This window comes from Struthio camelus, chromosome 5 (genome assembly GCF_040807025.1).
Source record: "Struthio camelus isolate bStrCam1 chromosome 5, bStrCam1.hap1, whole genome shotgun sequence".
Lineage (NCBI taxonomy): Eukaryota > Metazoa > Chordata > Aves > Struthioniformes > Struthionidae > Struthio > Struthio camelus.
The window spans coordinates 29,748,232-29,762,116 of record NC_090946.1 but is presented as its reverse complement, the minus strand read 5'-3'; the positions used below and the strand labels follow the sequence as shown (position 1 = coordinate 29,762,116).

The 13,885-nt window shown below is 35.5% G+C and overlaps 2 protein-coding genes across 14 annotated transcripts in view; one reads left to right on the top strand and one right to left on the bottom strand.

Annotated features, from left to right (window-relative positions):
- ANO3 (anoctamin 3) overlaps positions 1 to 13,885 on the top strand; it is a 226,975-nt gene that overhangs the window by 193,099 nt on the left and 19,991 nt on the right. The gene's annotated exons all lie outside the window — the stretch shown is intronic.
- On the bottom strand, positions 357 to 12,736 carry MUC15 (mucin 15, cell surface associated). Its single transcript, XM_068945326.1, has 4 exons — positions 12,697 to 12,736; positions 7,484 to 8,194; positions 5,918 to 6,073; positions 357 to 2,500 (listed from the first exon to the last, which is right to left on the bottom strand). The coding sequence occupies exons 2-4, from the start codon at positions 8,154 to 8,156 to the stop codon at positions 2,340 to 2,342; spliced, it is 990 nt and encodes a 329-aa protein (XP_068801427.1). The 5' UTR covers positions 8,157 to 8,194; positions 12,697 to 12,736; the 3' UTR covers positions 357 to 2,339.

Sequence of the window (13,885 nt, the reverse complement as noted above, 5' to 3'; positions counted from 1 at the left end):
TGACATCACTCACATCATGCCATGGGGCACCAAGCGAACCAAGGTGCTATACGCAGAGGCCACTGTTGAACAGGAGTTACCAATAACAGTCTTTCCTTTCCAAGAAGGTCAAAGTAATAGTGCCACAGAAGACAGATGTAATGGTTTCAGCATGAAGTACCTGCTAGAATGAGCTTTCACTGAAGTTAATAATATTTTGCTACTAGAAAAAAGGGAAACTGATATTAAAAGAACAAGAAATAATTAATTTTGCTCATGTACACTTTTGCCTGTTTAAACCCTGAGAAAATAACACCATTTTCCATCCATAAAACTTTCAGTCTTTTCAAGCTAGGAATTTGCTTGAAATTCTATTTGTAAATAGAATTGAATGGTGCATAACAGCTTTATTTATATAACATGTATGAATAAACATTAATGATTTTAGCAGAAAGGAAAGTAAGAGGTGAACTAATGTCAAAAATTTTAGAGCCTGTCCTGGTAAAACAAGAAAGAAGAAATATACTTAAAGCACTAAAGCACCAAACACATAAACGACATACACGCACGTGCACATATACCAAATGCACAATTAAACCATTAAAAGTTAAGACAATATAAACATAGCTGCAAGTCACACTTCAGTTACTTGCCTAAGTGCTATTTCTTCATTGGCTCCCGATCTTGCTGTTCTAGCCTTGCAATTACTATTAATTAGTCTCATAAAGTCCTAAAATACATTTCACTATTAGTTAAATGCTAACTGATGTAAACAATACTGCTAGCTTCTTAATATCCCATCATCTCTATCTGCAAGTTCTTCTTAGAGAGAACTCTTTATATTCTGAGCTAAGTCAAGGTACAAGTGTGAAGAAGAATTTTGCTTGTGTGATAGTGCCAATATTGTTATCAGGAAAGATAGCATAATACATGCTAAGGAAGCTGAAAGCTGAGCACTAAATTTTTCTCAATTTCAAGCAGCAGAGTGGTACTCTGTTGCCTAATACAGATGAATATGTCTCACATTTTCAGTCTGCTGTCCAATATGCTGAAAACTGTTAGAAATCAGGTTCTGCGTTTGGTTGGAAATCTGCTGATTTTATGGTAGACTCAACATAGGAATGCTAACAATACCCTTATGCACTCAATTCTGTATTCATTTAAATATTTTAAAATAAATATTCATTTTACTCATCTGCAGCATGATAAATGGCTGTCATTTTTTTCTCTCTCTGGTGTGTGTGCTTATGTATGCAATTTGATCATAAGGCTAATGAACCCTTATTGCAACATTCTCAGCCACTTATGGGTATAACTTCATCAACTTGATCCACACTAAGTGGAGACCCACACTTAAGTAAGGCATTTTAAGAGTAACAGTAACAAGCATGTATTCCATGTGAACAGCAATTTTCTCAGCACTTCGTTTTGTTTATTTGTGCCTTTACTGCTTTGCCTTTCTCATATTCTTTCTTTATATTTAGACATTTGTGGTAATTGCAAGCAGATGAACTGTACTATTATTTGCATTATATCATCATAACATTTACTTTTTAGCTGGATAAAACCAAAGCATGCTTTTTAGGATATTTATGTACATGGCAGAGATAATTCCCTTCCTTCCTTGCAGAGGTAAGTATTTCTTCTGTCTAACCTCTGCCAAAATCACTTGCATCGTTTCTACAAATCCAGGCTGCAACGCAGACAGCAGATCAGTTTGACAGAGAAATAAAAGCTTCAGCCTTCTATTTTCTCCTTCAGTAGTGATTCTAACCCTGTCATCATAGTCAAAGAGTCGCAGTTCATGTTACTCAGTAGTTTCATTTTCCCCAGCAAACTTAAACCTGTGAATAATTCTGTACATCTTGTTCTCTCAAAAGGTAAAAATGTGGGGAGAGTAGTGCCCTCAGTCATTAATCAGATAGAAACGATATTTGAACAGAATAGTTTCTCATCAACGAAGTTAAGTTGGGGAAGGGGGGGGGTTGTCTTGGTGCTAAACTATTATCGCAATCCTAATCCAATTTTGGTTTGTTACAATGTCTATATTCTTGACCATTATCAAATGAAGTTACACAAGGGAGAATTTTACCTGTGTGCTGTTTGCCAGTACTGTTATTATTAAAGCAGGTTTAGTATCCTCCTAGGAAAACTGTAGGTTGAGTGTTTCATCACAAAGCAGAAGAGTGATGCGCTGCTACTGGGCACTGCCTATTACATATCAATGTATCTTGTGATTTTTTTGCTTGATGTCCAAAACCTCATTTCCGTAGTAATGGCTGTAAGGTAGCAGCTGTAAGATCATTTTGGAAAAATAAGAGCATATAGATAAGGAGTGAGTGTGTAACCTGAAGTACATATCATTCTGAGGGGTGGGGTGGTGTTATGTCATCCATTGCAATGCCTTCACTCAGGCATCCAGCATTGTCTTTCTCTGCCTTGTCTGCCGCACTGGTTTTGTCATAACACATGGCTCCAATGCTCACATCGTATGGTCCAAGTGAGTTGTCTAACTGGAGAGCTGAAAAGAATAATTTAATTATTGTCAATATATTGTGTGAATGATGCTTATCCCCATACTTTGGGTACCTCACAGTTTAGCAGACCCTTGCAACTAAACCCCATTATCCTCTTTCTCACATATGGAGGCCTGGGGTAGGAACAGATGAAGACCGTGATTCAGAATCTAATGATAGGTAACAAGTGCCTTCCCAATAACTCGCAAACAGTCCTTATTAGAGAGGTGTTTATAGCAGAATGGTGCTAGGCTAATGCTTTACCCACAGGAGAATTTCTTCTGTTTTCAGGTAGGAGAGAGTAACTTTCTTGAGCTAAAAGCTTTGTTGCTCACATGGATTTCAAGGAAAAATGCAACTACAGGCTAAGACTGAAATGAATCTCTCCTAGATAATAAGTAACTTGTGCAAAACATTAAAGCGCTTATGATTTTCCTTATAGGCAGGTTTTATATGATTATATCCAGAACTACAAAAGAAAAAAATTCTGTAGATGAGCTGATCTTGTACAAGATTATTGTTCCCTATGCATTAATTTGCAAAATATCTGGATCCAAAATGTTCAGCTTCTCAGTTCTGCAAAAACTGGTCAGTCTTTTATCTCTGTAATGTGATAGATGACTATGGCACTTTAATACTTAATTTTTGTATATATTTTAGCATATCATGTTGGCTGCAAAAAAGTGACAGTCTTTTATAGTAAGTAACTGTTTTTGCTGTAGATGATATTCTAAAGTAGTTTCATTAATAGTTAGGATACTAATTAAGAACTGTGCGTGAACCATTTCTATTAAACTGGCAACATTTCTAAAAGAACAGATACAAAAACAGAAATTTAACTTGGTTATACTGTATATAAATAATCCATATCTGAAGTGTTTTATTATAATAGCTATGTTTGATGCAATAATTAATATAATTAATTATATTAATAATTAATACGATAATTAATATAATCTTAATCTTATTAAGATTAAGATTTAAAGATTAAAAAGCTTCTTAATTTAGAGAGTAAAAAAGGAAGGTTGTTTGAAAGAAGAATTCAATGGAACTGAAGTGAGAAACACATTTAGTTAGTGATGTTTCTATTCAGACCCACAGCATTTTTTTTTTCTTAAGTTATGGCAAAGAGAATTTGTGCTAGCTAGCTCCCATTTTATAATCCTGAGATAATATGGATACACAAGCACTTCTTGCCTATAAATCCTATAAAAATAGGATTTTATCCTATATTTTTAAGAGACTGACAAATCTTTAGATAGTGAAAGAGTTTTTAATTGCATACAAATTTCAGAGGGAAAGACAGGGGTTAGAGGTATGTTCTACTATCTGAAAGTAGGATTTATCTCTATGTATATATGACAAATGAAGGATTCTCTTTCTTTTTTCATGAGCCTGCCTGAACTGTAGGCATGAACTGAAAATTATTGTATGTATAATATTCCATAAAGAAACGACCAGGAGACTTACGACTCCCTATCTGCCTCCTTTCAGAAGATGACTTACTTTTCACAATGTGAACTTTGTGTTCAGGGATCTTGCAATGCAGAGATGCAGAAAAAGGAGCAGTAAGTTGATTGGCTAAAGATGGCTATAAAGTTGGCATAGTAAAAAATGCCAAAACTATTTATGTACATGGGGACCTATGACAGCAGAAGAGACTGTCCATGCCAAGGCTGAAGATCTTTGATCTGCAGCGATGACATGCTGTTTTAATTTTTCTTTCCCATGTTTGTAAGTTATGGCAATGAATGTATTTTTTTTAAACCATTTTTGTCTCTGTTCCATGTACGTTTGTTGTTTTTCTTGCCCTGGAATCTAAGCTACTTCACGCCCCTCCAAATAATTTATTGCTACCATTGTGATTAATTTGTGTCCTTAATGATACTTTTGAGAGCTGCATCCCAACAGAGCAGGCTGAGTGGCTCCTCTGAAAGTGAGGGGCAGAAAAGCACTCCTCATGCCAAAGCAGAACAAACGAGGGGACTAAAGGGGTTAAGAGCACATGTGACACCATCAACATGATAGCTTATGAATCACAGTGTTTCAAGAGAAACTGAAAATACTTATGTCAGAGCAGAACTAGGTACGCAGAATTAGCTGTTTAATATTAAATGACTGCCGGTACCTCAGATTTCCCAGTGTAAAATCCCAGTGTAAATTTGTCAATAGAACAGTTGCGTGTAATTGAAGAACAACCACAGCTGTATGCCTGGATGATTATTAGGCATATAACTGTATGGCTACCACATGATGGCATGTAACAGAGGCACACGTCTACCATTTTGTTTCTGAAAACATCTTACAGCGTACTTATTGAGTATCTTTATCTTTGGCCATTTGCAGCCACAACCTTCAGTTACCATTTGTTTTATCATTCTTTTAGCCTTACATCTGTTTTACCAAATCAGGACATGTATAAATGAGCATCTATCAACAGTGCATTGTAGTTAATGGCAGATAGTCTATACCAGAGGCTAAGTCCAAGTGAGTCTAGATAATGGAGTTTATATCTTTAGTACAGTGGTATTGCAGAACTTCTACATTGCTGGTTAGCATGTTGGCTGTCATTCTGTTGAAAATAAATACTTGCTTTTCGGTATTAAGATTTATGCTGTTCAATATAAATTTAATTTAATTTATAAATTTAATTTAGATTCAGTCTTTTCTAGATACTCATTTTTCAGCCTCTTCACAGAGGCAGATCACGGTTCCCCTGCTTGGGATTGTTATGAGTACTGCATGGGCAGTTGACTTTTAAAGCTGGTACCTAATCTGACTTCCTGGCAGCTTTCTGCTGTTGCATCTAAAGTTTCATAAAGGACATATTGCTTGAGTTTTATTTGGATTTAATTTTATATAACAAAAAAAGATTGATTAGCTTCTAATTGTTTAAACATTTTAGAAAAAATCCAGGAACACACTATGAGTGGATAAAACTATGTGATTGCACTTTAATATAATCTTATACATATTCATGGAGAGGACAAAGAGATCTTTTTAAACTTCTTAGAAATACATTTACTCCTGAAAACAGATATAGTTTCATTCCTCATCCTGTAATTGAAGTTCAATGAGTAAAGAGTTTGGCGCTTTCAGTCAGTCAAAATTTGGGAGAGCTTTTGATCTAGAGTTTTGAATACTCAAGTAATTTTTTAGCAGGTTCAGTGATACTAGATATGTTTTTTCCTGATATTTCTGAGGTTAAAAAATATATAATTTGTAAGGGGTGATGGGGAAGGAGAAGGAGTAGGGTAGAGTTGGTTATGTTAAAATTTAAAAATAATAAAAGGCTATCAGTAAAAAAGGTAGTTCTGATGAAGTTGACGGTATGCCTCCTAATAACTCAGTAAGACCAAACTACTCACAGCTCTACAGAAATAAAAAACAGTCTTATGCAAAACACTTTTGCTATTCCTTACCTGGTTCACTTCTTGTATCATCATAAAGTCGTCTGTGGGAAAATGGTTCAGAACTTTTCTTCCCACATATAAAATATCCCATCAGACCAAATAATACAAATCCCAAAATGGCTCCTAAAATGACACCAAATATTACTCCTCCTTTCATGGTTTTCTCTAGGAGAGAAAGAAAAAAAAAAAAGACAATTGAATCAGAACAGTAAATCTGTAAGATCAGATATTTCACTCTCACTTCATACCAACTGAGGATTTTGTGGATTGAGAATTTCACTAAGGTTCTGAAACACTTTGCAAACTGTGACTAAATCAGACTCTGTGCAGAAATTATGTGCCTTTATAGAAGAAAATAGAAATTTCCCTGATTTCAAGGCAATAACTATAATGAAAAAGAAAAAAAGCTAAGTAGTTTTCAGTCAAAAAGAGCTTCCTGGTTTAATGTTTCAAGCACTATCGTGTAATTAAAAAAAAAAAAAGCAACAATCACTGTTTAAATGTAATTATTTCTATTTAAGCCAGCAGTTAAAACTGCAGTCTCTGAATTGCAAGTGATTACATTTTATAAAGAGTACCAATTTTTGAGTATCCATGGTCAGAAGCCTAGAAAAGCTTTCTGCGCTTGTTCAGTTAGCAAAATAACTACAATCCTCCAAGATTTCTATCAGATTCCTTAGGGTATTCTCCTTTTCTTGGAAGTGAACTTGCTTCCCCACACACAAACTTCCTTTTCAGTCACGTTGTCTGAAAATCGTGTACGTTGTAATTCTTAGAACTATGATGGGAAACATGAAAGCCTGGTGATCCTTCAGTTCTTGATACAAATTGTACTGTACTGGATATAATGGATAAGCTTTTCAGTCCTATTTAAAAGCTCTAAAGCTAATCAATGGCAAAAACTTACTGTCTTCTAATCTTCCTTCTCTTTTCCTGAAGTCATAATTCAGAACAGCAGTATAGAAAACTGCCATGACAATTTTATACTCCATTGTTTTCCCACACATAATCAACTTGATAATAACTAAATGCAAAATGAGCAACGCCTTTGGAAGTGTTTATAAGAAGTCATCTTTTTTTCACAAAGTTTCTGAGCTTAAGTTGATGCATTGTGCATTTTTAATTTTATTTCTACACATCTGCTTTACAGGTCCAGTGTGAATGAACCATAAGTTTCCCTAGGTCTTGAAAATGTAAAAAAAAACAAACAACAGATAATTTTAAAAATCATTTTATTGAATGCTGCACTCCCATCAGTCGTCCACACTGATGAACACGAGAGATGGAAATTCGGTGTTGTAGGACTGTGTGAGACTGTGTTTTTATGCTGCCACAATAAAAGTGTAAAAAAAAAAAAAAAAAAAAAAGTCAGCTGACTTATAGCTAAAGTGTGAGAGCACTCTTAAAAGGTACCTGTGCATTTTATTTTTGATTTCAGGCAAATTTTAGTTTTAGTCTGTACTAGATCATGAATTAATTCACACATCTTGTGGAGCTTCCTGTTCATTGAAAAAAAGGTTTGCTTTCAGCATTATAACTTTATTAAACCTATTGGACCTTTAGTTAGATGCTTACCTGCATTGGTATCTTTTGGATTAGATGATGTATTAGAAGTGTTGGTAAAATGGTGGTTCATCTCTGCTGTCTGTTGAATTGGATTGAAGTCTGTTGCAGGACTGTCATGCTTTGTAGAGAACGATGTTTGTGGGCTGCCAGCAGGCGATGCTGCAGGGTTTGTGGAAGAGCTGTCCCTGGAGAGTGTTGCAGCAGAATGAGTGCTGTGGGAGATGTTGCTGGGTATCGTTGTGGAGGGCATATATGTAGGAATAGCTGCAGCACTTCTCAGCCCTGTGGAAAAGTCACTATTTGTTGCAGATGTTGCTGAAGTCGTTGGGATTCTGTTGTTATTTGTTCCATCTTTTGATATCATAGTGACATTTGACATTAAGGCGGTGCCGTCAGTGGATCTCAGAGGTGTACTCTTTGTTTGACTGTTTATGTCCGCTCTTTTCATTACACTTTCGTTGGCAGTTGTTGGTGCGGCATGCCTTACAGCAGAAAGATTTATGGCTGTTGTCATAGGCGGAGCAGAGCTACGTGAAGTCACTTGGACAATAGACTGATTGTTACCTGTAACTGAGCTATTTTCGTTTTTTATTTCATTTACTCTTGTGCCCTCAATATTGTTTGTGGTCCACTGCAGCCTTGCTAGAAGAAAGAATAAAACCATTCCACAGGAGCGTTCCATGTTATTGACTTCAAAGTTTGTTTTGTTATGTAGAAAACCTGCGAGAAATTCACTTGTGTGTATTATTTCATTTTGCAAAACAAAGCAGTTAAGACCCAAATAAGCTGGTAAAAACTTAGAGTGATGTTACTCTATTGAAGTCACAGTACTTACCACGTGTTGATGTTGAAAACCTTACTGAGTGTTAATAATGACCTAAAACAATACTGATGATCAACAAAACCTCTTTGCTCAAGAAAATTCCATACTTGGAGGGGAATAATCCAAAACAGCTTTGCTGTAGAATGACATAATGATACATACTTGAATAGCATGCTCTAGGCAGTGTTTTCTGGTCAGGTGGCATTGCTAAGAGAATGCTAAGGAAATTTTTGTGCATGGTCGTGGTCAAGAAATATCATTGTTACATTTAGTGCTGAAATACGATGGACAGTGTTTTGTGACCCTGAGCAATGAGTGTCATATGAATGCTGCCAGGAACAAACTGAGAGCTAAATTTGCCCAGGGACTATAGCTGATACTGCATTTGTGATATGGAAGCTTCTTTTCCTATAGAAAACTGGATGCTTCATATTATGTACTAATTTGTCAGATGTTACATGGAAAAAATATGAGGAAACCTCATCTCAAAGCCCGTTGACTATAGCAGGTAGGCTGTTCAGTGTATCTCTGTGGGGGTTTTGTTTTTAGTTTTTTTGAGTGGGAAAAACGAGTTGAGATCGTGCTGTTTTTAACTCTCAGATATAACTGCCCATGTGGCAAAACAAAAAAAGTACAGGTAAATTATATCTTCAGCATCATACCTGGAAGAAGTAACTATGTTTTTTTTTAATATTCTGCTTCCCATCCGGTTTTGTGGTTTTTTTCCTATCATTTTAATTAAAGGTGGATTTTTTCTAACTTAGCTTCATTCTATATGACACAGGAGCAATGGAAAGTACAAGTACAGTACGAGTAGCTAGCACCCAGCTATGGGTAATGTTTTTTCAAGGGACAGATGAAAATTAATCTTGGCAATGTATGTCATTTTGTATGTATCTTATTCCTTTTGTACTCTATTCTTACCTGCCTTCTGAGTTAGTGGTTACAAGGTGGGACCATGATTGGAAATGTATGTGTATTTATAAAATGCCATTTAATCTGCTTGTTAATATGTTTGCTACTTCTACAGACTGCTTATTTCCTAAGAAGAGGTCAGTTGTATGGCAGGAAGGATTTGTGCTTGGAAAATATTTGTAACTTATTTAGCAAAAACTAAAAGAGAAAGCTTCTCTTTTATTATCCATCAAACTCAGGATAAAAAAAACAAAAAACCAAAAACTTGATTTTCAGTTATCAGCTTCAGTTCCATTTGTAATTTGAGTGATGCACCTTCATGTGACTATGAAATGCTGTGCCATCTGAGTATTGGACTTTGTTTTGTCAGTATTAAAAACAAGTACAAAGCAGTGAAGGAAGAGAGCTAATATATTTTACAAGATTTTCAAACAGGTGCTTTCATCTTAACAATACTGTTGTTTTTATTCAGTGGCATGGTCTTGTCTGCCTTGTGTCAGCAGTCATGTTAGTGAACAAAGTGCGTTTTCTCGTATTTTTTGTTTTCCCTTGGCTGTAACTTAAATCTATATAAGGAAGTTACTCTCAGTTTACTTTAACTGCATTAGCCACTTCTAGTGCAGTGTACGAAGGAGTCAGCATCCCTGCTAAGCAAATTCTTCGTAGTTTTTTGTGTGTGATTTGCTAATTTTTGTAATTTCCTTCTTGGGGAAAAGGAGGAGAAACTCCCTTTTGCTATGAAGATTGTATGCTGTAGTTCTGAGGCTATGAAGAACTATGCTTCCTGGAAACCCTTTTGCGTATAATAATTAACTGTTCTTTTTTTAGTGCAACATTCATACAGTTCATACAGTTTAGAAAAACATTGAAGTTCCTCAAAGACACACATTGCCCTTAGAGCTTAATGTGCAAATAGTGCTATTCCAGGAAAACAGCAATGTTGTAGATCAGCTGAAACATGAAGAACAGAAGAACCCAAACCTTGAGTTAGCTACATTTACTTATAGTTGAATATGTATTTCAGGAAGCTATGAACAGACTACTAGCAAAAAATTATTCTCTCCTTTTGATTCGTTGGTGTTGACATTAATCAGTACTAGCTCAATGGAAGCTGGTAAAGCAGATGTAGCCTGAAGTTGGTGGAAATGACGTGTATGGGATTTGGCTGCAGTTTAATATAGGGATTCCTAAACTAGCTTTAATTTTTTTTTTTTAGTGTGAAAAATAAGGTTTTGCATAGGATGGTCACCACCAGAATCTTCAGTGGATTTTGCACTCTGGGTTCTGCGCTGCTGAAGCAGGATTTCATCTGAGACCTAAGACAGCTGGGTAAAAAATACAAGCCAACTCCAAAGAAAGGAAGGCTCGAATTTCTTATTCAGTGTGGCCCTATAAGGAGTCATAGAGGCCCCTATTTGAAGTCAGCAGAAATTCACCACAGTATGGATACAGTTTCCTTTAAAAGTGACTCTGCTGTGTGAACCTCGGTATATGCTGTGTCTATACTAGAAAAACTGCAGCTGTGAAAGATGTGTAGAGGTGCTGAGGACTTGATATGCACGCTTTACACATTTCCAGAGAGGGTTAGTTTTTCCTGGCCCTTGTCTCTTTCCATGGACTGAACAGCCATTAGCGGCTGGCAAACATTAGGTCACTCATGGAGCACATCGCTTAGTTTACTAACAGGAGTCTAATCTGTGCACTTTGAGACTGCAGTGGTGTCTGCCAAAGGGCAATAGGTGCAAATAGATTATCAGGAGATTTGCTTTAAAGGCACGCTCCTGGTGTAGATTAAAATTGTATTGTAAGCCCAGCTGTTTTGAGCAACATGTGGGTCTATGTCTTACAGAGTTTGTGTACTTTAATTGAAGTAAATTTGGAAAATGGCTACCGATATAGTGGTCATTCTGTTGTTAATAAAAAATAAGGTTGCTTTAGAGCAAAATATATTCAATGTGAAGCTACTAGTGTACATATATGTACATCTACACCCCTAGACTCTGGGTAAAGTCCTGGGCCCAATCAAGTCAAGTCTCCTTGGGGCTCAAGTTAATTCCCTTGAGACTACAGACTTCATGATGAGAGTTGCATCGATATTATGTCTGGCTTTCTGTTTTCCTTAAATTGGTCAGATTTAGCCTCAATATTTCTTCAATTTCTGAAAAGAATGGCCAAATTAATTCTTACAAGATGATTTTCATATAGACGTATATTTGGATGTATAAAAAAACAAGAGGTTTTTGGCATGAAGAATAGAACAATTCCAATATATGTTTCATGAACATAACCCCCTACCTGCCAGTAACAGGTGTAATGTCTGCAAACCTTCTGCAGATGTCAAGAAAATAATCATTTAACCACCTTTTCATGGATAGATAATATCTTCAGAACTAAACATTCAAAGAATTTTCTTTCACATCTTGCTTGCACTATTTTCCTTCATCACAATTGTGATTAGAATGTATTTTAATTTATGTAGTAAACAGTGACAATGAGCAACAATATTAATGGCACTTCTTTGTTTCTTCTGGTCTGGAATAACCTGTTCATGTTTGCAGTACTTTCAGTGAATTCTTTACCATATTTACTGATTTTTTTTAAGCTTCATAAAGCAGATTGTTTTTACCTTTATATCAGTGCTCTAAAAACAGAAGGAACAAATATAAAGCAAAATGTAGAGAGGTTTTCTTCAAAAAGTCAAAAGAAATAATAGCAAATGGTGGTCCCAGAAGTCTATTGGATGGTTATTCCTATGACTCTTCGCTCTAAAATACAGATTGCTTTCCAAGGATTAGATATTTTTAAATCTAGTGAGCAAGGTATGAAATTATGAAGCTTAAATTTATTTATTTGTTGTACTGAGAAGATAACGTATGTATATTTTTAGAAATATTATAAAAAGGAATTAAATCTTAACTATTTTATAATTCTATTAATTTTTCCACTATATTGGTAGCCAGCAGCCTGACAAGTACGTATTTACTAGCCAAACTTTTGAGCCATGTATTTCCTGTTCATTTTCAGTATAACTAAACTCTGTGGTAGCAGTAACAATGTAGCAGTATCTTTTCTTACAGGAATTTGTTATAGGTTGACATGCACAGAATACTCCCGCCCCAACCCTGTAGCTTTTCAAGTGGACTCTGGATCGGCTCTAAGAGAAATTCTATACTTCCTTGATAAGGAGCATTAATATCAACTAAAGAAAAATATGAATTTGAGTGAATTATTGTCATTGTTTATGGCCATTAGTTCTCTTCTTCAACTTTTGAATCACAGAACAGTTTTTAATTTGCTTAATCAGTTTTTAGTTTACTTTAGGCTTAGTTTAGTTTTATTTTAGTTAGTTGTTGGTTTCTCAGAAATATACTCTAAGTAAATTTGGCTACAAAAGTACCGATCATTTTCCCATCTACTACATAAAAAGAGCACTATGGTCGTTAATCAGATGCACTAGTAAGCATATGAAAAGCCTCAGACTTACCTTTGAGCTCAACCAAATATGCAAGTACCTGTTGAAATACTGCTGTGGCACAGAGTGCAATTAGTCTGGTGGGATCACTCGAATGCAGGTACTCTAAACGTGACAGTGTCACACTTGTCAGGAATGCACAGTACGGGAGAGGTGAGGTGGGGCAGCACTTGACTCAACACGGTAGAGCACCTAGGAGCCAGGCTGACCGGCTTCTCCATTGTCATGCTTGAGCTCTATCGTTATAGGGTTCACAGAAATTGCAGTATTTGTGGTAAAGTGGATAGGTAAAACTTATTGCTTAATCCTTTCAAAAATCTTTGAACTGATATTTCAAAAGGAGAACTGTTTTCTGAAAACTATAGAAACTACTGTTCTATGTACTAGACAGGTATTATTTTAGCAATAGCTTTTTATTATAATAGCTACCTCCTGTACAGTTTTTTGAGATAAAAGTAGGAAAAGGTGCATCCTTTATAGAATCAGGCATTAAAAAATGAGTTATGTTAAGAAAAATGCGCTGTGTGAAATGGGTGTGATTCTATCGCCCAGTATGTTCAGAGTTACAATAACTTAAGGTAACAATCTAGATCCAAATTTTCTAAATTTATCCAGAAATACAAATGTCAGTAATTTTTGCTTTGAAATGCTGAAAATGAGATACAGCTTTGAAAGTTACAACTCACATTCCTGAAGGTTTTGTATATATAGTACTAAATTAAGTTAAAAATAAGAAAAGCCAAGCATATCACATATAACTTTTTATATGCTGATCTGTTCAACTTGGGGGGGGAGGGTTTGTCCTTTAATTCTTTGTGTATATTTATTCTAGACTGGCATGCAGCGAAGAGAGGCTTAGAAGTGCTTCAGTGTTGCCTGATTGTTTGAATGGAATGCGTTTATCTGTTTCCACTTTAAATTTTTTGCAAGATCAAATGCAAATACTGTTTCATAACTTCGTCTAAGTGTCTGCAGTGTTATTCAATTAGTAGCAATAATCTTTATCTGCTGTTTGTTCAAACCAAGTATTGATAGTCTTGCACGTAATATCCTCATATGAAAAAAAAAAAAGTGTTCCCCCTTGAGGGTGTAATGTTTGCTAATCAAAAATTTATCATAAAATTGGGAGTTTTCTATAAAGACAAATTATCTAGAAAAAATAATTTCTACCTAGAGAGCCTTACCTCTTTCAGCTGGAGTG